This window comes from Chenopodium quinoa, unplaced genomic scaffold, assembly GCF_001683475.1.
Source record: "Chenopodium quinoa cultivar QQ74 unplaced genomic scaffold, ASM168347v1, whole genome shotgun sequence".
NCBI classification, from domain to species: Eukaryota; Viridiplantae; Streptophyta; class Magnoliopsida; order Caryophyllales; family Amaranthaceae; genus Chenopodium; species Chenopodium quinoa.
Window position 1 is genome coordinate 828,534 of NW_018744367.1, and position 24,578 is coordinate 853,111.

The 24,578-nt window shown below is 40.4% G+C and overlaps 1 protein-coding gene across 1 annotated transcript; it reads right to left on the reverse strand.

Moving 5' to 3' along the window:
* Positions 1 to 23,092: 23,092 nt before the first annotated feature.
* Positions 23,093 to 23,968, reverse strand: LOC110696426 (uncharacterized mitochondrial protein AtMg00810-like). The gene is made up of 2 exons (XM_021873713.1): positions 23,741 to 23,968; positions 23,093 to 23,665 (listed from the first exon to the last, which is right to left on the reverse strand). Exons 1-2 carry the CDS (start codon positions 23,966 to 23,968, stop codon positions 23,093 to 23,095), a joined length of 801 nt encoding a protein of 266 aa, XP_021729405.1.
* Between the last annotated feature and the right edge of the window lie 610 nt (positions 23,969 to 24,578).

The window sequence follows — 24,578 nt, forward strand, 5'->3', positions numbered from 1 at the left end:
TTTGTATACCGACACATTTCCATCTTTGTCTGTCTTCACTTTGAAGATCCATTTGCAACCAATGGGTGTATAACCCTCGGGCAAATTCACCAAGTCCCAGACTTGATTTTCAGACATGGAGTCCATCTCGGATTTCATGGCCTCTTGCCATTTTGCAGAGTCGGGGCTCGTCATAGCTTGCTTGTATGTCGCCGGCTCATCACCATCCATAACTAGGATGTCCTGATCATCAGTTAAGACGATACCGAGGTATATGTCTGGTTGAGATCTTTGCCGTTGCGACCTACGTAGGGTAATTGGTTGAGCATTTACATTGTCTGTTTGACTCTGACCAATCTTCTCAGATGCTTCCAAAGTATCTAGATTGTCAGTTTTGTCAGGTTGACATTGTTGCTCGTCCTCTCGAACTTCGTCGAGTTCGATTTTCCTCCCACTTGTCATTTTGGAAAGGTGATCCTTCTCCAAAAAGACACCATCACGAGCAACAAACACTTTGTTCTCGGATTTGTTGTAGAAGTAATACCCTTTGGTTTCTTTTGGATATCCCACAAAGAAACACTTATCCGATTTGGGGTGAAGTTTGTCCGAAATTTATCGCTTGACATATGCTTCGCATCCCCAAATCTTGAGAAAAGATAACATGGGAGGTTTCTTAGTCCATAATTCATATGGAGTCTTTTCAACAGCTTTTGACGGAGCTCTATTCAGTGTTAGTGCTGCTGTTTGTAGCGCATGTCCCCAGAACGAGATAGGGAGTTCACTAAGACCCATCATTGACCGAACCATGTCTAACAAGGTCCGATTCCTCCGTTCGGACACTCCATTCCATTGAGGAGTTCCAGGAGGTGTCAACTCTGAAAGAATGCCACATTCTTTCAAGTGATCGTCGAATTCATGGCTCAAATATTCGCCACCTCGATCCGATCGAAGTGCTTTAATTTTCTTGCCAAGTTGATTTTCAACCTCTTTCTGAAATTCTTTGAATTTTTCAAAGGATTCAGATTTATTCGACATTAAGTAGATATAGCCATATCTACTATAATCGTCGGTGAAGGTGATGAAATATCGGTAACCTTGCCTTGCGGGTGTGCTCATAGGTCCACATACATCCGTGTGTATTAGACCTAATAAGTCACTTGCCCTTTCTCCCAACTTGGAGAATGGCTGTTTGATCATCTTGCCTAATAAGCATCCTTCGCAATTTTCAAACGACTCTAAGTCGAATGAGTCAAGAACACCTTCTTGAAGAAGTTTCTTGATGCATTTGATGTTAATGTGGCCAAGACGACAATGCCACAAGTAGGTTTGATTCGACTCGATGGTCATAGCCCTTTTGGCAGTATTCTCGATGTTATAGACCTGTTTGTCTAGTGACAACACATAAAGACCATTTTCTGAATGTGCCTTTCCATATAAAACATTATCAAAATATATAAAACAACTATTGTTTTTTATTCGAAATTCGAATCCTTTGGCGTCCAACGCCGATATTGAAATAATGTTTTTGGTCACTCTAGGAACATGATAACAATTTTCAAGTTCTAGAACAAGCCCAGTGGGAAAAGACAAACTGAGAGTTCCAACGGAGACGACAGACATCCTTGCTCCGTTGCCGACCCGAAGCTCGACCTCTCCCTTCTCTAGCCTCCTACTAATCCTTAGTCCCTGAGCATTCGAACAAAGGTGTGAGCCACATCCGGTATCAAATACCCATGATGTTTTGCTAGCGAAGTTTAAGTCTATAACGAAAATACCTGATGAAGAAGTAACGTTGCCGTTCTTCTTATCTTCCTTGAATTTGAGGCAGTCCTTTTTCCAATGTCCCTTCTTCTTGCAGTAGAAACATTCGGAATCTGACTTAGAAGAAGCTGCCTTCTTGTCCTTGTTGCCCTTGGCAAACTTTGACTTAGGCGGGAATTTCTTCTTTTTCCCTTTAAAGCTCTTCTTTTTTCCCGCACGTTTGAACGGCTTGCCCTTCCTCACCATGAGCATGTCATGCTTGCCCTCATCCTTCAGGGTTTGCTCGACTTGCTTCAACATACCATGAAGCTCGGTGAGGGTTTTCTCCATACTATGCATGTTATAGTTCATCTTGAACTGATCATAACCTTTATGAAGGGAGTGGATAATGATGTCAATTTCCATTTCAGTTGAATACCCAGCATCGAGCCTTTCCATGTTTTCAAATAATCCAATCATTTTGAGAACATGCGGGCTGACTAGCTCTCCTTTCTTGAGCTTGCTCTCAAGGATCTGCCTGTGGGTTTCGAACCTTTCAGTTCGGGCCTGCTCTTGGAACATATTCTGAAGCTCAGAAATGATCTCAAAAGCTGTCTCCTTTTCAAAGAAAGTCTTTTGAAGGTCCGGAGACATTGTGGCCAACATGATGCATTTGACATCCCGATTGGCACTATGCCATCAGTTAAGGGCTGCCTGAGTGACCTCCTCATTGGGAGTGTCGGGCATTTCCTCATCAAGGACGTATTCCTTTTGCTCCTACATTAGTACAATGCGGAGATTTCTTTGCCAATCAAGAAAGTTTGGCCCGCTCAACTTCTCCTTGTCGAGAATTGAGCGCAAAGAGAATTGGTTGTTGTTTGTGTTACTTGCAGACATGATTTCTACAATTGAAAGAATTTGAAGTGAAAAACCATTCATATATCAATAAGTTGAAATTTAAAGCGTTCATGCACTTATTCACACTTATTGAACATTTTATCCACGCATTTTAAGATTGTCCCTTATGGGCGAGAATAAAATGATTCCGAGATCCCAAAGATCAAGAAATGGTCAAGCATGCTTTGGCTTGTCTTAACCATTAAATATCTTAAGGTAAGCAATCCAATTGCTAATAGCTCCAAGCTACTCTCGGTTTGATAAAATGTCGCATCTAATGCATACTTGACATTTTATCTCTTTTGCCACGACATCTAAGGACTCCTTACTGATATCGTTGAGCTTAACCAAGACAACTTGTATACCTAGTATACCTTACGTTCCTAGGGAAGTAGTGATGCCTCGCTTTGGCGTAATCCATCACGTACGCGCATTATTTCGGTAAGTGTTGTTCTTGGAATGGCAAATTTTAGCTCAATATTATTAAGGGACCTAGGGTTTCTATGTTGGTTGATTTAAGTGAACATAACTAATCATCGCAACATAATAGAAATCCTAGACATGCATCTAGCAAACATATATATACTAACAATATATAAGGTATAAAAATAGATGCATTTTGCAACTAGCATGACCCCTTGAAATCTTCAATTTCCATGGGTCTTCATCTTGGCTCGTCTTCCTCGAAACGCCATCTTGAGACTTCTTAGCCAAAATGAAATAAAAGAAGCTAGCTAGAACGACTAAGACTAATCTAAATAGTACAAAAATACTTAACGATTCGCAGACCGTATTTAGATTTACAAAAATACATAACGGAACGCAGTCCGTAATTTCTATCCTAGTCGGGCCCCACTAGTTGCCATTTTCAAACAACCTGTTTTGAAAGCAATTTTTCATTCACCCGTTCACTATTTGTGAACGGCCCATGCAATTTTACGAAATACATAATTAAACACGCAAAACTAGTAACTAACTTAGGTCGTTAATCCAATTAGCGCGCCTAATTAAAACTAGTCAAAGTGGTTTAATCCATTATTTCTAAACGCAAAATGCTAACGCATTTAATTAAACTCCCATTAAATTCCGCATCCGTACTTAATTAATCCGATTAATTAAGTTGGCATAACCCATAATTTGTCAAAATTTTGCAAAATCGAAAATCGAGGTTTTTAGCCTCATTAAAATAATTAATTAAAATTATTAATTCGGGAAAAATCACAAAATCATAGCTCAACGTTAAGCAAAATCACCCAAAAAATCCGTTGGTGGGTGCGCACCATGGCTGCTAGGCAGCCCATGGCATGGCGCCATGGTGCGTGGTTGAGGCCTGTTGTGCCTAGCAAGCAGCGCCTCAAGCCCAGCTGCCTGCTAGCATGCTTCGCATTCTTGCTAGCATGCTAGTGCCTGCGAGCATCTGGCCTGCTGGGCAGGCGCATCATGATGCTCGTGGTGCGCTGGCTGATGCTTGCTGCCCTACTGCCCAGCAGCATGCTTCGCAAGCCAGCCCAGCCACCCCACGCACCCCAGCCATGCCTCCCAGCCACACACACATAGCGCATAGCAGCATTCAAGGCTCGCCCTTGTGCGCACCACAGGCAGCCTGGCTAGCCTTGGTGGCACTTGGGTGTGTTGCCTTGATTTGCGTGGTATGACTCGGGATTTTAATCCCGATTTACGTGTGACATGAATTAATTTCAAATTATATTTTAGAATTAATTTTAGGGAAAATAAAATAAAATAACCATTAAGTCTAACTTAAACAAATTTTATTTTAATTGGTGCATAAGCCTAAATTTATCCAAAATTTCAATTTTGAACAAAATTAGGTCAAACATTATGCTTAAAATAAAATGAGCTATGTCCAAAATTAATCTTGCCAATATGGAAATTAATAATGGATTTGACAAAAGGGAGTTGGAAAAAATAAATTAACCATCCAATGATAAAAATTTTCCAACTTGCATACTTGTGTAAAATACCAAGATTACATCTTCCAATATGAAGATTAATCAAATTTTACTCACAAGTAATTGAACTTATGGATTTTAATCAACTAAAACATGAAAAAATCCAAACTTTGTTCAACATGGAATTTAGGGTTAGGGTTCCAATCATTTAAACATTTAAAGATTAGATTTTTAACAATACTTGGGAACTTAAGATACAAAATCACAACAAGTTTTCACACCTTATTGCAATTTATTTGCAAAATTGTGAAAAAACAAGTTTATGTGATAAATTGGTATATCAACTTAAGCACTAATAAACACTCCATTATTATGCTCAAGGATATTTTAAAACCAGTAGATTAGTGATGCAAATGTGCATTTAATCTAACCTTGTAATGCTTGCATTAATCAAGGCTTAAAAAGAATTAAAACTTTCGTTGAAAAACGAAAAACCCCAGAAAAATTGGGTTTCTGGTTCGAATTTGGCTTCTGGACAACCCTAGAAGAACTGAAACAGTTCCAGAATGTCGATTCCACCCAAAAATCACTATTTTTGAGCCAAAATCTGGGTTCGACAGCCAAATCGAAAATAAAATCGAGTTTTAAAATTAATTAAAACGAGCATCTAATCTAATTAGATAAACATGAACCAGAAAATTAAATTCTTTAAAACACCTTAATTAAACAATAATTGCAAAAATTAAAAGGAGCGTGGCTCCGATACCGCTGTAGGGTTTCGTAGTGACCCGACACTACGCGGAAGGAAACCCACCAAGACCCGCCCCTTAATTAAAGCAATTAAACAAGCATAATAAACTTAATCAAACAAGATTAAGGACAAGAATTATACCTTTGACGCGTGCTTTGCTCCCAAAGAGCTCTTACTTCAAAATCCCGAAAAGACGAGATCTCCGACGGATCGTACCCTCGACCCGACCCGAGCGTCCTAAGTCTCGAAGAATATTCAAGACCCGGACAAAATAACTATGAGTTTTACGAATCAAAGGTTTACTCTTTTCTTAGAGTTGCCTTTTTAATTCCACTCAAGGTTATATCAAATCCCAATACCAAGCTTGGTATTTATAGGGAAATGATCCCTTGGTTTTTCATCCTCCACCTATGTAAGAGAATGTATTTTACTAATTAATTTATTTCTAAAATAAATTATTAAACAAAACTAATCACAATGCAACAAGTGTCAAATAGAGAGAGAAGGTTAGGTGAGGACCATGAACCTTGGGGGGACCATTGCCTTGATCCCCAAGGCATGCTCTAAGCCAATTGGTCCCCACTCCCTCAAACCGCCACATACAAGGGGCATGCTGGGCTGCTGCCAGCTAGCATGGCGCTGGCCAGCCCAGCCAGCTAGCATGGTGCTGCCCAGCAGCCTCGCATGCTTGGTGTTAGGCCATGCTAGGCGCTGCTGCTGCTGGCAGCCTAGCACTGCATATCGCACCACGCACACTCTCTCTCGCGTCGCATCGCTGGCACTGGCCTCGCATGCTACGCAATGGCTGGTCGCACATGCATCACGCACCAGCCATGCGCCATGCACCACGCACATGCTCGCGTCCCTCGCTGCACCTCACGCATTGCGAGCCCACACGCATCAATGCGCCTGTGGTGCAAGGCTGCTTGTGCGAGGCCTAGCATCAAGCTGGTGCACAGCCTCTCGCATGTGCTGCGATGCTTGGTGCTGCCATGCGAAGGCTAGCACACAAGCATACACACATGGCGCGCCACTGCAGGCAGCCAACCATGCCAGCACTTGGTGCTTGCGATGGTGCTGCCAAGCCAGGCACGCACGCACGCAGCACCTAGTGCTTGCCATGGTGCGCCTGGTGCGGCCATTGCCTGCGATAGGCGCCTTATGCACCCAGGCACCACGCTAGCATGCTTGCTAGCTTCTATGGGCTGCCTGGTGCCTGTGTGGCTTGCGATAGCTGCCATGCGCACCCAGGCACCCATGCTAGCATGTTGCTAGCTTGCGATGGGCTGCCAGGGCGCGCCTAGGCTGCGATGGTGCCTAGCACACCATGGTGCGCCTAGCACACACATGGTGCACCTAGGCATGCTATGAGATAGCCTAGCCTAGCTATGGATACGCTCATACTTGTTGCTTGTGATTTTGCGATGCTCGGTATCGACGCCCTAGGCTCGATTTCCGACGTCTGTATTCGTAAAACTCTGTCGACTCATTAAATCATTTCGGATTAATTCAACGTCTCGGATTGGGGATTCGATTAGGTTCGACCCGAAGGGTTCAGTTAAGATCAAGCTGTAATATCAATTGCACCTCGATATTACTGATCGGAAGCGGCCTCCACCTAGGCATTCCGATCACTTGACCTTACTGAAGAATTAGCTCTGTAATAATTCTGAACCCTCTATCGGAATAATATACTTGTTGGAAGGACACCATTCCTTTCAGGGAGTTGGTTCACAAGCATATGGAGAGGGTACTTTTTCATTGAGATGTCGAGTGTTTTAAAACCTGCTATAGGTATGTTTTCCCGGCTCCTTCGAGGAGTCATGAGACACTACCATTAGGAGGGATTTGAACTTTGTGATGGGGACGCGTTAAGATTTGTTGAATAGGCCTAAGTTGAGTATTTTCGAGAAGCTTAGCTAGGCCTTGGCTAGTCATGACCGTGGTTGATCTTAGGCATATACTGCATGCTCGAGTTTTATTGCTTAAGGATTCTTTTATCTATGCATGTGCTTTTCGTTGAGCAAGCTAATTTGTTAGGTTGTTTATAGGCGATGTGAATTGCTTGAGGACAAGCAATTGTCTATCTTGGGGGGATTTCATAAGTTGTTTATTTGACCACTCGTTGTGGTGATTTTAACCCGGTTTTGTAATCTTTTCCCCTCTTTCTAACCCCCTTTTGTATATAAATGTTGCATTTTGGCTTTGCCCCCCTCCCTGTGTGTTTATATACTTAATTTGAAGGTATGGGTGAAGTGAGGCAAAGCAAGGAAGTTCATGGATTGAGAATAGAGGCAGAAAGTGATGAAGGGAGAGGTCGCTCCTGGTGGAGCGGGCGTGCACCTCCCCAGGAGCGGGCGCTCCTTCAAGGATCTGCCAACCATTTGGAACAGGAGGAGCGGGTGCTCAACTACATAGGAGCGGGCGCTCTGCCCCCTGGGACTTAAATTTTCCATCTATTGAAAAACAGGGGAGCGGGCGTGCACTAACTCTGGAGCGGGCGCTCCTCCATGACAACAACATTCTGCCCCTAATCTGACCCTGTGAGGAGTGGGCGCTCCTAGCTACTGTACTAGAATCTGCCTCAATCATGAAGCAGGGAGGAGCGGGCATGGACCCTCCTTAGAGCGGGCGCTCCTCCCCAACAACTTGAATATGCCATCTGCTGAAGAACAGGGGAGCGGGCGCGCACCCTTGTAGGAGTGGGCGCTCCTCGCTGCCATCATCGAATCTGCCTCTATCTGAAGCCAAGAGGAGCGGGCGTGTGGATTCAGGAGCGGGCGCTCTGAGCTGAGGAGCGGGCACTCCTGTTTATGTAGAGGGCGCTCTTAGCTGGAAATCCGTTTTCTTTCGACGGATTAACCTGCTGAAGAAAGGATACCTCAAGGAACTCATGACGAACAGGTCTAACGCTCCGGATAGAGAAAGAGAATCCAACCCAGGAGGACCACCTCCGATCATCAAAACCATCAACTTTATATCTAGAGGATCAGAAGTATGCGGTTTGACGTACTCAACAGCAAAACGTCATGCCAAAGAAAGCAACATGAACAAGCCAACCAAGAAAGTACAAGCAAAGCTACATGTCTCGATTGTGTTTGAGGAAAGTGATGCAGAGCACCATCTAAAGAATCCTAGTTGACAATGGAAGTTCTACCAACATCATATTGCTCGATATAGTGAAGCACATGAACATAGACGAGAAGAATATCATCAGCAAGTCAAAAATGCTAGTCGAATTCAGTGGAGAAACTAAGAAAACCATTGGGGAAATTACACTGCCTACCTAGGCAAAAGGAATCAACCTACAGGTAAAATTCCTAGTGATTGATACTCTATCATCTTACAACATTATTTTGGGCAGACCATGGATACATGAGATGAAGGCTATCCCATCCACCTATCATCAAATCATTAAATTTCCTACCAAATGGGGAATCCAAGAAATCAAGGGAGACCTGAAAAAAGCTAAGGAATGCTACAAAATAGCCTTAAAAGAAACATATGCAGAGAAAGAGTCAGCATAGCAATCAGAGATTCAGTTGAGCCAATAAAAGATCAGCACAACAGAAGAACAAGAGGTAACTAAGGTCCAGCTGAATCTGGATTATCCTGACCAAAAATTAAGAATATGAGCGGAATCGAGCAAAAACCTAAGTAAGCAGATCTTAGAGTTCTTGGAAGCAGAGAAGGATGCATTCGCATGGACACATGAAGACATGAAAGGAATCTCGCCAGACGTGATCACACACAAACAAAATTTGGACCCGAAACATACACCAGTAAAGTAGAATAGAAGAGAATTCGCTCTAAAAAGGAACAAGGTAATCAACGAAGAGGTCCAGAACCTGCTCAAAACCAAAAAAATCAGAGAGGTCAAGTATCCTGAGTGGCTAGCCAACGTGGTGGTGGTGAGAAAGAAGAACGGAAAATGGAGAATATGCATTGACTTCACATACATCAATAAGGCCTGCCCAAAAGATCCATTCCCACTCCCTCACATTGGTGCCATGGTAGACGCAACAATAGGGCACGAGTTGTTATCCTTCATCGAAGCGTACAACAGGTACAACCAAATCCTTATGCATAAAGATGACCAAGAAAAGATAGCCTTCATAACCAGCCAAGGAATCTACTGCTAGAAAGTAATGCCCTTCGGACTGAAGAATGCCAAAGCAACATATCAAAGGCTAGTTAACAAAATGTACGAGAAAAAAATTAGGAATTGGAATACAATGGAAGTATACATAGATGAAATGGTGGTCAAGTCCAAGAAAGCCACAGATCACGTCAGATATCTCAAAGAAGCCTTTTCCATCTTGAAGCAGTACGACATGAAGTTGAATCCTACAAAGTGTACATTTGGAGTCCATTTAGGCAAATTCTTAGGTTACATGGTGACACAACAAGGAATAGAAGCCAAGCCAGAACAAGTCAAGGCCATAATCGACTTAGAACGGCCAAATCCAAGAAAGATATACAAAGCCTTACTAGAAGGATAGCAGCACTGAATAGGTTCATCTCCAAGTCATCAGACAAGAATAAAGTGTTCTACGACGTGTTGAAGAAGAATAAAGAATTCAAATGGGAACAAGAACATGAAGAAGCATTTTAGAAGGTGAAAGAGTATCTAGCAAATCCTTTGGTGCTTTCCAAACCCACAGAAGGAGAGCCTCTCCAGCTGCACCTGACGGTGTCAAAAGGGATAATTAGTGTTGTCCTCACTAGAGAAGAAGACAAAGAGCAGTTTCCCATCTATTATGTAAGTAAAACCTTACTTAGTTCACAAACCAGGTACGCTTCTTTGGGAAAAAAAAATCATTTTAGCCTTAGTCACTGCTTATCAAATTACGCCCATATTTTGAAAGTCATGTTATATATGTGCGTACTAATTACCCCATTAAGGCTATTATGAGAAAACCTGAAATGTCAGGATGGATGGAGAAATGGATGATCCATCTCAGTAAGTATGACATCCAGTACGAACCCAAGACTGCAATCAAATTCCAAGCCTTGGCAGATTTTGTAGCAAACTTTAGTCTAGCTCTCGAGCAGGAAGCACAAAAGGAAGTGCTATCTCTAAGAGCCTAAAGCCACACAGAAGTGGAAGCTTCACAAAGATGGTGTGACAAACATGCGAGGAGTAGGTTTGGGAATAATGCTAACATCCCCCAAGGAGACAAAATCGCTCAAGCAGTAAGGTGCAACTTTAAGGCCACCAACAATGAGGCAGAGTACAAAGCACTAATTACAGGGCTGACCAGTGCCAAGGACATGAAAATAAAGAACCTAAAGGTAATTTCTGATTCTCTACTCATTGTCAATCAAATTAATGGCGAATATGTAACAAAAGACACCAAAATGATTGCGTACCTACAGGTAGTGAGAAACCTCATGAAGGAATTCGATGAATTCAAGATTGCGTACAAGTACCCAAGAATTTGAACACCAAGGCAGATGCACTAGCCAACCTCGGATCCAACATCAATCCTGATGATTTCGGAGCAATACCACTAGTACACATCATGTCCCCAGCTATAGAGAAGGAATAAACCATGAACGTCTACGAAATTCAAGCAAACTCTACTGACGAGGAAGACGGCTGGACCAAGCCTTTCAAGGAATTCTTCACCGACAAAGTAACACCAAAAGGGAAAGTAGCTGCACACGCGTTCTCCATGAAAGCATCCAAGTATTGCCTCATCAGCAACATATTATTCAAAAAATCAACAGCAGATCCGTACCTAAGGTGTTTAAAGTAACATGAAGTGCAACAAGTCTTACAATCCTTACACGGTGGGGAATGCGGAAACCATTCAGGAGGAAGAAACTTAGCCATTAGGGCACTCAGGATGGGATACTTCTGGCCCAGCATGAGGAAGGACGCAGCGGAGTTCACTAGGAAGTGTCTAGCATGTCAGAAATATGCACCATTAACTCACCAACCATCCGAGGAACTAAATCCAACACTAACCCCATGGCCATTTATGAAGTGGGGAATGGACATAGTCAAGTTGCTGCCTTCATCAGGGAAAAGAGTGTACCTCTTGGCGATGACAGATTATTTCTCAAACTGGATAGAAGCTGAAGCATACAAAGACATCAAGGACAAACACGTTCGGTGTACCCTCAGAAATCATTACGGATAATGGATCCCGGCTCATCATCAAGAAGACGATAAAATTCTGTGAGGAATAGAACATATCACTTATCACATCCACACCAAGGTACCCTCAAGCAAACGGACAAGCAGAGTCAAGCAACAAAGTGATCATCAACAATATGAAGAAAAGACTAGAAAGCGACAAAGGGAAGTGGGCCGACGAGTTACCATCCATACTGTGGGCAGATTGGACAACACCAAAAGGCGCTACAGAACACACACCTTTTTCATTAGTGTACGGCTGTGAACCAGTAATCCCTACTGAAGTAGAAGTCCCCACTGTAAGATATGGCCTAATGACTGAAGAAAGAAACCACTCAGAAGTGGCATAGAACCTAGACACTGTCGAAGAAATTAAAGATGATGCCAAAATGAGAATGCCAGCCTACCAATAGGAAGTTACAAGAAGTTTCAACAAAAATGTGAAGGTTAAAATTTTTAAAGTTGGAGATTAGGTACTCAGATTAGTATACGAAAACACCAGGGTAGTAAATGGAGGAAAGCTAGCACCCAACTAGGAAGGACCGTACCAGATTATAAAAGTAGTAGGCAACGAGGCATATAGACTAAGCAACTTAGAGGGCAAAGAAGTCCAACGAAGCTGGAGCGCAAAACACATCTAAAGCTTTACCATTTCTAAGGTACGCAAAACACCAATAATGACAACCAGAATGCAATAAAGGTATGACCTCCCTCCAATCTTCTACTCTTCCCAGTAACGACATCCAAAAAGGTACAAAGTACCCCTTAGATCAACTTTTTACAATATCAGAAAGATCACCAAAAGGTACATTCTCTTCTCTAAAACTTAGTCATTTTTTTTATTATTTGAACTACGAGTACTGACTTAAGCATCGGAGGGCCGTTAGAGAAACCCACGGCCACCCCTGGCCTTTCCTTATTTCGCAAGGACATACAAGCAGTACAGACATGGCAACACAGCAATAGTACGGAAAAAATGCAACAATCAAGTCCATGCAACAAAAACAACAACAACATGTAAGTAGAACTGCATCACAACTGTAATACAACTGTGATACATTGCTAGCAACAGGGATAAAAAACATAGTTAACATAAACACAAATTATTTAGTTGCATAAGGCAACAAAAACACAAAACATCCAGTTGACAAGGGCAAAAATATTACGGAAACTTAAAAATTAAACATAAATTGTTCAGAAACGACTATAGCATCATGAACTAATTTTCTCCAATCTTGTCAGCAGGGACATCCTCCTTAGCAAGGGCAGCGTCAGCATTATCTTCTTCAGCAACCAAAGGGGAGTTCACTTCTTCATCAGCATAGCTCAACAGCAGCAAACCAGGGATAGGAGCACCTTCAGGGAACAACTTTGCAAAATTAGCTTTTTAGTCCCAGGCTTCATACTTCCCCTGCTGGTATTCCTCCATGATTTCTAAGTGAGCTTTGCCAAGATAATAACCAGCCATATCAAGGGATTCATTCGTAGCAGCCTTTAGAGTAGCCTATAACTGCTCCAACTCAGACGACACTCCTTATGCTTAGCACCTCCCCCTTCAAGGCGTCAGAAGCGGCCTTGAGCCTGTCAGATAAAGAATCACACTAAACTCTGACACCTTGTTCAGCACCCCTAAGAAAGATTGGAAACACTACGTACACAACAAAGCTAAGTCAAAAGAATGATACATGAAGCCTTTTTGAAAGAAAATTTTTATAAGTACACTGTGTCGGGAAAGAATTGACAGCAGCCTCCTGAGAAATGCCAGCAAAAGTCTGCGAGGATTGATACTCCTTGAAGGAAGGAAACAACAACTTGTCCACATGAGGAGCAAGAATATCATAGGAAAAGCTCTTAGCCTCAAGATCAGCAGGGACATCCCATTTCCTTTTGGCTCCTAATATGCGAGGGGGAGGAACTGGAGGAGCCTTTTTCACATCGAGACTCTTCTGAGGAACATCTTCCCCAGCTTTTGAAGCTTTTTGTTTAATGCGCCCCAAAATAGAAGAGGAACTAAGAGCAGCATGAGACCTTAACGACCTAGTAATGTCTACCAAAGCAAAACAACAAGGCACTCAACAACACAACAAGGCATTCAACAACACAACAAGGAAAATACAAACAACCAACTCCACACAGAAAAGACAATAACAATGATACACAAAAACATGCCAACCAGACAAAACCCTTGTGAACAGATACAATAACAAAAGACGTACTAGCAGACATGGGTGGTGCAATTTCACCTTCAGAATTGGATTCCTCTGGATCTTCAATATGGATAACCGCCTTAGGCTGCATCAACTTGGTAAAAGACCTCTCTTCAGCAGTGAACTCGTACAAATGAACAATGAAAGATGGAGACTCAGCATGTTACTTTAACTTGCTCACTGCAGATACAACACATATGAGGCCAAATCAACAAAAAAAACCACACAAATTTCAGAAAATAAAGTACCTTCAGCCTTAACAGTGTCAATTAGAAAATAAGTATCCTCGCCCAAAGAATCAATCCTCACAAATAAAAACTTGTTACACCACTTCTTGTCAAAATCCTTCTCCAAATCAGTAACCAAAGGGTCAACACCATCTTTCGATCGAAGAGTAACCCGACCCTTACCACTGGTCCTTATTATGTAAGGATAACAAAGATCCCTTATATCCAATGAAATACCCAATTTATCACTCAACAAATCAAGAATTTGCAGCATTCTCCATGTCTAGGGCATCAATTGACAAGGTGAAACCCTAACCCTAGAAAGAAATTGACGAACAAAAGGAGAAAAAGGAAAAGTATGGCCAATTACGAAAAGGTACTCAAAGAAGCAGACCCAACAAGGGGCAGTTCAGTCCGCCCTCTCATTAGAAGACGAAATTTTAACCACAACCCCATTAGGAAAACGCGCCGCCGTCGCTATTTTCCTCACATCTTCCTTCGTCAGGTGAGAAGGATAGGCATCTTTAGCAGGGAACACATTCTGAGCAATGAAAATTGTCTTCTTCACACCCTCCTTAGCACTAGCAAACACCACTTTCACCATATCACCCATCGCAAGACAAACAACAAGCAAAAAAATTGAAATAGAGAAAGCAGAGGAAGAAAGAGGATTACATGAACTTGAAATTCAAAATTGTAACGAAGTGAAGTAATTATCAAGCAATTGGAAAGAGAAAGCAACCTTCAGTTGAGATTATTTTTGTTAATCGTTGTGAAATTTCCAATTTAAAAAACAAAGTATTCTTGGTAATTTTCATCTTCAAGGCTGAACATAAAAATTAGGGGCAATTGTTGGGCCCGTATTTCCTATAAGGCGACAAAGCATAGGGCTGCCACTAGAAGACCTAAGCACAAAGTCAAGAGGAGAAAGAATCAAGCTAACGGCTTGATTGATACAAATAAGGCAATAGGATCAATCAGCAAGAAAATCATGCTAAAAATACATAGAAGCATAAAGGCAAGAAGAATAAATCACGAAGATCATCCCCTTTTAATAAATAATGTAAATCCGTGTAAACCCTAGCAATCCCTAGGTATAAATAGCTAGAAACACATATACAGCCTCATTCATACTCATATACTCGAATTATTTGCAAGTTAATTAATAACAATCGTAGACATTCTGATCAAGGAAGCTATCCTTACTCAGTATTGTCATTCTTACTCTTATTTCTCTATTAAATCTTTAGTCCATTATTGTATTATTGCTCTTTGTTATTTTGATTGTTCTTGTAGGATTGATTATTGATACCCCGAAAACCTTAAACAAATTCCTAGAATGCCTCTTTAAGATTTGTCCTAAATAGAGGGGTTGTTGTAGGAGACAAGGTGTTTACAAATGAATAAAGTAGTTTTGCCAGAAGGAAAAGAGAGAGATGGAGAAATTATTATCCTCATAATGAGGGTAATAGTTACCCACCCTCCCCCTAGTGTAACTATTAGGTAACTATTACCCCCAAAATGAAGGTATTAGTTCCTCATTCTTCACCTCATACTAGATCATCACTACATAATTTTTCTTACAACCACACCATCATTATCTCCTCCTTCCTATATTCACTTTCATTTTACTTAGTTTGACTTTTATTACCCTAGTAACATATCTCCCTCAATCTAAGCATGTACTAATAAGTAAAAAGGCATGAATTATATAAAAGGCCCTTGGGTATTCTTACTTGTTAATTGTCACTTGTCACTTGTCACGAAGATGTGTGTATAGTCGTCAGCAAATATGTCACTGGATCTACTGATGTTACTTGGGTTTTCCCGTATTATGTCCAATTGCACACATGCACACAATCTTTCATTTTGCACCATTAGTAGTTCAGTACTTTCAATTTCAGGATTTTCACATAGGTTAGCATCTTAAGTATAATACTAGTGATAAAGGTTCAATGTACCAAAAGGTCCAAAACTATTTATGAGGAGGATCAATTATTCATGTTGTTATCCTCTTGTTTAGAAATTCTGAACAGAAGGAATTAAAGAACACAAATTTCGAAACCTATCGTCTCTGGCAGGCTGCTGCAACTCTTTACCCCTATTTTCAAAACCCTGTTCTTCAATTTCTGCCATGTTCTTCATTTTCATTGAAGATTATAAAAAATTATTCATCAAATTCTGTGCAAAATCCATCTCTGAAATTGATTTGAGAAGGTCATTTGATGAAATTGCATCTCAAATGCTGCAAATTTGTCATGGCTGTGGTGTTCATATTTAGAATATAGACCCTAATTTGCATGGATTTTATGTGTTATGCCTGCTACAAAAAACCTTGATAGGCTGTTTAATCCTGTGAAAGTGGATACTGAGCAAATCAGATTGTTCAGTACAGAATTTTAGGGGGATATGATGTTTATGAATTTGCATTCCTTATAGTTAGTATACTATGTTCTGCACTTCAGCAAACTTGTTTCATGAAACTGATATTTGCATTATCTTCTCTTATATGGCAGACTCATAAGAAAACTAAGGGGTTGTTTAGAGTTCAATTCCATTCATTCACTATGATACTCTTGCGGATATCCCTACCTTATCCAAACGCTTATTAATAGTGTTAAGGCAATTATATCCCTAAAAATATCTATTTACATATATACCCCCATTTATGCATGTGAATCATACGTGTGGCATTTTTTTATCATCTTTTTCTTATTTATTACCTCATGTGTGGCGTAGCTTTTTCACTTTTTTTTTTTTTTTTTTTTTTTTGCCTTTTCTTCCCTACCTTTTAAAAAAATCAGATAATTCTTAAGAGCATTCTTTGAATAATTATACCTTTTAAAATGTTTATCTACTTATTTGCCCTCATTAAGGTTAGTTGACTCTTTTATTGAACTCTTAAAACAGTGTGCGGATATTTATACTCATAAAAATTTTGTTTACATATTTTCCCTCATTATTGTTACCAGCAACAAAAGTTGTAACATACAACCAAACTGAAAGAGATTCTTAGACATGACTAGCTATGCACGCCAATCGCGCGCATTAGCCACCCTAAAAGATAAAGCTACCCAAAATGCAAGTGAATCGTTCATTGATGCTATAGAAGATATGGATCAAGAGATTGATAAGAAACCATTGAATGTTGAGAGTGATGAAGAAACAATATGCTATTAATCTTCTTAAGAAGTAGAAAGTTTTGTTCTAAGCTGTTAGAGTTCATGTTAATTTCAATGAATTTTAATGCTTTTTTTTTTTTGGAATGCAAGAATTTCAATGCTATTTTGATCGATAATTTATGTGACTTTCCCTATATCTAGCATATGGCTTTTTGTGGTAATTAGTGTTGCTCTACATTGTATAATGTGTAGCAAAAATTAGCAAAGACAACAAAAAGATAAAAGAAAAACTATTTATTTTCAAGTTATTTATGTCAAACAAGAGGAAACGGATTGGTTGTAATTGAATATGTTTCCTTAGTGATACCAAACAACCAATAACGGTAACACTATTTATTACCCTTCCCCCCCCCCTAATTTGTTTCCAATCCGTTACCTTTACTAGTTTGATACCAAACGCCCCCTAGAGTGATGCAGGACGGATCAATAATACTATTTCGCATGAAATTGCAACCAGTACAATACTAAAATGGTTATATATTATGCCCAAAACTGGTGATCCAAGTTAAACTTGTAAATGTCTTTGTTAACTATGCACAACCCTTTCAGCTGTATGCTAAGAGATCTGAGTTAGCATGCTTATTTTAATAAGGCGTATTTCTCAGCTTTTACTCTATAGTTGGAAGTCTTAGGTTCCACTTCCTTACTTCCTAACCTATGATAACTTAGCACTGGGACAGAGAGAGTGTTGTTTATTATTGTGATCGTCTAGAAAATAGGTGTAGTTTACTAAGATGAAAAATGTTTTTACACTCCACTTGTGAAATGTCGTGTAAGGTTTCAAACAGGAAAGCTGTTAATGATTACTAATCTTTTTTTTTTTTTTAAGCAGTGTTTATAGAGATAAGCACTAAAGCCAACAAGTTACCCATATTTCCTGCATTCAACATCTAGAATATGGGCCTTATTGACTAAGTGTCTATCCACTTTTATACATACAACGAAATCCCTTTTGCTGGCAACTATTATTATGTCCTTGATTAGGTACTCTTCTTCCGCCTTGTTGTGGTCTTTTAAAGCTTGGATGAGCTGCTTGGAATCCGTATTTATAATCAGGTTGCCATAGCTCTCTAGAATTCCCTTGATTGCTTTTAGGATGGCCATCCCTTCAGCCTGATTGGAAGTGCATGCATGAACTCTTGCCGCTTCCTTCAAGTGATGGAGATCATCGGATTTTGCTATACAGGCTACTGCTGCTATCCAGGAGTTTGACTTTGTGTGGGTTTGCCTCTTCCATGCCGCATCTACACATACTGAAATGTTGTTCCTGGATGAAACCTTACCTACATACCATAGCATAGGCTTGGCTCCCTGGTGCATTCTGTACTCTGCTGTATGTAGCCACTTTGAGCTTGTTAGCAGTCTCCCATCTTCGAACGTGCATCTGTGCAACATCTAGTATTTTTCCCGGGGTTGACATTCACGCCTCTAAAACCGATTTCATTTCTGTGTGTCCAGATGGACCATAAGATAGCCACGAACATAACAAGAATTGAAGGGTCAGTAGGAAAACATCTCATACAGTAATTGGTGAAGTTAATCGCCCATTCCCTGTAAGACAAATGAGAAGGGTTAGTGGATAGAATACTAAGAGGGGAGGATGCCCAAACCCGCTTGGAAGTGTTACAGAAGCGGAATAAGTGATTCATGCTTTCCAATTCTTCATTACTTAGAGGGCAATATCCAGGTGTTATTATTCCTCTTTTGCTAGGTTGTCTATCGTAAAGAGGATATTCTAAGCAATCTTCCATATAAAAAGCTTCCAAACTGGTAGAAGATCGGACTTCCAGAGATTTTTCCAGTAGTTCGGTGATGTAGGCTTCCAGAAGTAGGTGTTACTCTTGTTGATGAGGTACTAGTAGCCTGATTTAAAGCTAAAATTCCCTTTCTTGTCATGAGTCCAAGTGAATTCATCTTGTTGTGACTATTCTATCAAGTGGATTTCTACGATATCTTTTGTTGTTTCTACATCAAATTTGTCCCAGATGAGTCTAGCATTCCATTGCCTACTGCTTGTTATTAGATTAGCCACTCTTAGAGGTACTTCTACTCCTTCTCTTCTCATTTGGACTATTCTTCTACTTACCCATAGATATTGCTCTATGAACGTATTTTTCCCATCCCCAATTCTCTTTCCAATTGCTTCTTTATACTCTCCCACAGCTCTGACAAGGCTTTTTGCTGCCAAAGACCCTTTGACTATTTTCCTCCCTGAAAAGCCTATAGATATGGGGTCTGATCCATATCTTAATCTGAAGATTTTGCTTACTAAGAGCTCTGGATTGGAGTACATTCTCCAGCTCTGCTTCATTACCAGACTACTATTTACTGCCCTTATATTTTTCATGCCTAGCCCACCTTTTTGTGCTGAAATAGCACTTCCTTCCTTCTCCAGCAAATACCTTTCTTTGATGTAGAGTCTGCAAACCACCAAAATCTAATTGTAGCAGAGTGTATCTTGTTGGCTATGAAATTGGGGCACTAGTACAAAGATAGAATATGATGAGTTAAAGCCACTAGCACCCCATTTATCAACAGTAGCTTACATGGGAGAAATAGGTGAGAAAACTTCCATGAAGTGATCTTGTTGTGGATCTTCTCCACAATACTTTTGAATTTGGTGCTTGAGCGGCCATCAACATCCATCGGACAACCCAGATAGTTGCCTAACTCTTATGTACTTTTCACCTTCAAAGGTTGTCTAAGGAGCCTAACAAATCTTGAGGATGTATTAGAACTAAACATAATCGAAGATTTTTTCTCATTAACCACTTCTCCTGATATTAGACAAAATTCATCTAGAATAGATTTTAACCATCTGTAGGAGCTAGGTGTTGCTTTGAAACACAAAAGTGCATCGTCCGCGAAGAAGAGATGATTAATAGGAGGAGTTGTTCAAGCAAGTTTGATTCCCTTAATATCACCCTTTTATTGGAGGTAGGTGAGTTTTCTCAAAAGTACCTCCATTACCAATATGAAGAGATAGGTGACAAGGGGTCACCCTGTCTTAGCCCAGCCTTGGATGAGAAGAAGGAAGTCGGCTCCCCATTAACCAACACTGCATATGAGACGGTGGAGATACATTGTAGAATCCAATCTTTCCAAGTGTCTAGGAACTGCATTCTTTCCAAGATTTTCTCTAGAAACTTCCAGTTCACTCTATCATAGGCCTTACTTAGGTCTATCTTGAGTATGCCTTCAAAATGCCCTCTTTTTTTCCTAGTTTTGACCTTTGATAGAATCTCGTGAGCAATAAAGAAGTTGTTTGCCATTAGTCTTCATGGAATGAATGCATTCTGGAATTCTCCAATGATATCTGGTAGGATTGATTTCAGTCTATTGACCATGCACTTGGATATGACCTTGTATAGAGAGTTACATAAGCTGATAGGCCTGAACTCATCTACTTTCTTTGGCTGCTATGTTTTTGGGATGAGTGTGATAAAAGTCCTGTTTGTTTTCTTCGGCATCTTACCTGTCCTGAAAAAATGTTGAACTCCTTTGATAACATCTTCTTGTACAATGTTCCATTGCTGTTGAAGAAAACAAGGAGGGGTTTCATCTGGGCCCGGTGACTTGAGGGGGTGAGGGGGCGAAAATGACCTTTTTTATTTCCTCACTTTTGAAGGGCCTTTTTAGCCAGGCCTTATGAGAGTCCAAAAGTTTTGGTAAATCTTTAGTCCAGTATTCTATGATGGCAGCTGCGTCTTGTGCCTAGGCTTCATTTAACAAACTCCCATTGAACAAGTCTTCATAGAATTTCTTAAATTGGGCCTTGAACTCTCCTTGTTCAGTAGCCCAAATTCCATTATCTATTTCTAAGGCTCTAATTTCCGCGCTTAGCGTTCTTTGTTTTACACTTTTATAGAAGAACGTCATTGACTTATCACCAAAACCACCACATTTTGACTTTGACCGCTGCTTCCAATACCACCATTTTGCAATAGCTTCTTCCTCCACTTTCTTTCTTTGGTCAATTTCACAGCCCAAAGCAAATTGTCGGAGGAACTTGTCTTGGTCCTGGATTTCTTCTAAGTCAGTTGTGACTTATTGCCAATTCGGTCCATAGGTTAGTGTCCTTCTTTCTAGGCACCAATTTATGATCTCCTTTACACACTTTATAATTTTCCTTTGTACTACAAAGGATGGTGATCCTTTAAGGTTGGACTTCCAAATGTCTGAAATAAGGCTTTCCACCTCTTGATGAGTTAAACACCAAGCCTCCATTTTATATGGTGTGCATCTTTTATTATTAGAAGGCTGGGTTTCAAGAATTAACGGGGCATGATCAGAGAACATGATTGATAGGTTCCATACTCTAGCTCTTGGGTAGATAAATTTCCATCCATCATTTGCATATGCCCTAAATCTAATTGTTCATAAAAGGGATCAAGAGTTCTGTTATTGCACCAAGTAAATTTTGATCCTATTGTCTTCACATTAGATTGGTTGTTCATGATTTTCCAGTTAATGAAAGAATCTACCCCTGGAATGTGATCATTTCCACCTAGCTTTTTTATCACTAGATTCTAATTAATTGAAGTCTCCATTCAAAATATAGTTTCCTTTGTGCCTAAGCATGAGATTATGAAGACTATCCCACACCTCCGATCTTTAAGACAAATAAGGACTACCATGCACACGCACAAAATAATAAGCAACATCACCTACTAAGTTTATATTACACAGAATGACAAAAGGCAGGACTTCGACAATATCAACCGAGATTCTATCTGACTAGCAAAGGAACAAGCCTCCCTTATTATCAATAGGATCCACAACCATATAACCCCTGAATCCCATCCGACTAAACATAGGGGCTAGAGAATTAATACTACATTTAGTTTCACTAAGAAAAATAAAATCTACGTTAAACCTAGCCGTTAGATACTTAATTACTGGAAAATTGGGGAGCTCTTATCACTTGGTCCCCTACAATTCCAACACAGAGCGTTCATTTTCCCCCCATAGGTTGTAGGTCAGCCGCGCCTTTCCCAGAACTTGCGGTTGTCTCCCTGCTGGTGACCTCATCATCCGAGCCAAAAGTATCCTCCTTCACTGCAATCCTCAGCACTTGAATTCTGACTGGCAGCTTTTCCTCATCTTCTGCATCTAGGAATTTCTCCCATAGATCATCATCCTTGCTTACTCCATACCTCACTCTTTACTAACTCCTTGATTCCCTTCATCTCCATTCTTCATCTCAGCTTTCCCACCTTTCGAACTATCTGCAGAGGCTGTTCTTTTAAGAAGGATCGAACCAGCCTTCTCCTTTCTCAACAAATCCTTCTCCACTCCATAACTCCACTTCTTCCTTCGATGACCTTCTTTAGAAAATCGCCTGCCTTTCCTTTTCTTAAAGAGCTTCTTCCTTTCCTCATGCGAGTAGTATTGTTGTTCAAAGTCAGAGGATTCTTATCTTGATTCGATCTCAAGCTTAGTCAGCTTAAACAGGGGTTCCATAGACTCAGAAGAAATTGATGAAGGGCCTGTGTTAAAGGAATCAACTGATGTAGGTGAGTAGGGTGGGCTGATGTTCGCTAAGGAGAACTTTAAAGAGCTAGAAGAAGATGCTAACATGGGACCCTTCAGCTTGGGCCAATTATGGGTTGGGTTCTCTGACAGAAGCTTGGGGACCTTGCTTGACTTTTTGGGGTCAAGTTTGGCCATTAAGGAAGCAAGTGAGATGTAGGAGTGGGATTCTTGTAGTTCACGGTAGGTTTTGAGTTCATTTTTGTTTACCATGATTGCTAGAAAAGAAAACTCAATTTCCCTAATGATGAGGTCTACCAAAATACTTTTAGGGCGAAATGGATCTAGAAGAGGATTGGGGGTATAAATTCTGTCTGTAGGTAATAAAGAAACATTATAATCATCTTCCTTGTTAAACTTCAATAAAAACAATCGGGAGAAAACGGCTTAATGAGCCTTTACCATTAAACACATATATATAGGCTTACAACATTAACCTAACATGCCAAAAAATCCTAACAAGATATATACAAATATATTCACAAAATATATCTCAACATAATTATATCCTAACACTCCCCCTCAAGTTGGAGCATGTAAATCATGAATGCCCAACTTGTTAAGAAGAAAACCAAACTGTCGTTTCCCAAGTGCCTTCGTCAAAATATCTGCTAACTGATGACCTGTAGGAACATACGCAGTAGCTAGATTACCATTCACCAACTCATCACAAACAAAGTGACAATCTGCCTCTATATGCTTAGTACGATCATGAAAAACAGGATGTTTAGCAATATGGAGAGCAGATTGACTGTCACAATACAACTTCATAGGCTTGGGATGCAAAATACCAAGAGAGGACAACAAAGATTTCAACCACTTTAATTCACAAGTTGTAACTGCCATAGCACGATACTCAGCTTCAATAGAAGAATGAGATATTATTGGTTGTTTCTTAGTCTTCCACGAGACAGGGGAACGACCAAGAAAAACCATATAACCAGACAAATAACAACGAGTCAAAGGACACACTGCCCAATCACTATCACAGAAAGCCGTCAAACACATGTCCTTCATAGGACGTAACAATATACCCTGACCAGGACTACCTTTGATATAGCAAAGTACCCTAATTGCCGCATCCCAATGTTGCACCTGCGGGTTACTCAAAAACTATGCAAGAGTATGAACAGAGTAACTCAACTCTGGACGAGTTATAGATAAATAAACAAGTCGCCCAAATAAGCGACGATACTGATCAGTTTGAGAGAAAGGCTCCCCCTCGGCATATGCAAGACGATGGTTTTGCTCCATAGGAGTATCAATAGGCTTACAACCTAACATTCCTGCCTCAGATAACACATCCAAAGCATATTTACGCTGAGACAAAAATATACCTTCCGGACCACGAGCAACTTCAATACCCAAAAAATACTTCATCACACCAAGGTCTTTCATGTGAAAACATCACTCAAATACGATTTAAAACGAATAATCGCATCATGAGAAGAACCAGCAATAATAAGATCATCAACATAGACAAGTACATGCAGAGAGACTGATCCCTAAATATAACTGAATAATGAATAATCTGCATACGATTGCTTGAAACCATACAATTTCAAGGCATTAGACAATTTAGAAAACCACTGCCGAGGAGCCTATTTCAGACCATATAAAGACTTACGCAACTTACAAACCTTCCCTGGAGTAGGACAGTTATAACCTGGAGGTAACTGCATATACACCTCCTCCTCCAAATCACCATGAAGAAAGGCATTATGAACATCCATTTGATGCAACTCCCAATTTAAAGAAGCAGCAATAGAAAGAAAAAGTCTAACAGTCCCCATTTTTGCCACAGGGGCAAAAGTCTCGTTATAATCAACACCTACAACCTGTCGATTTCCGTACACAACAAGACGACCTTTAAGTCGCTCTACTTCACCTGTAGATGTATATTTAATTTTATACACCCAACCACTACCAATAGCCTTCTTACCTGGAGGTAAGTCCTCCAATGTCCATGTGCCATTTCGTTCAAGAGCATCAATTTCTTCTTTCATCG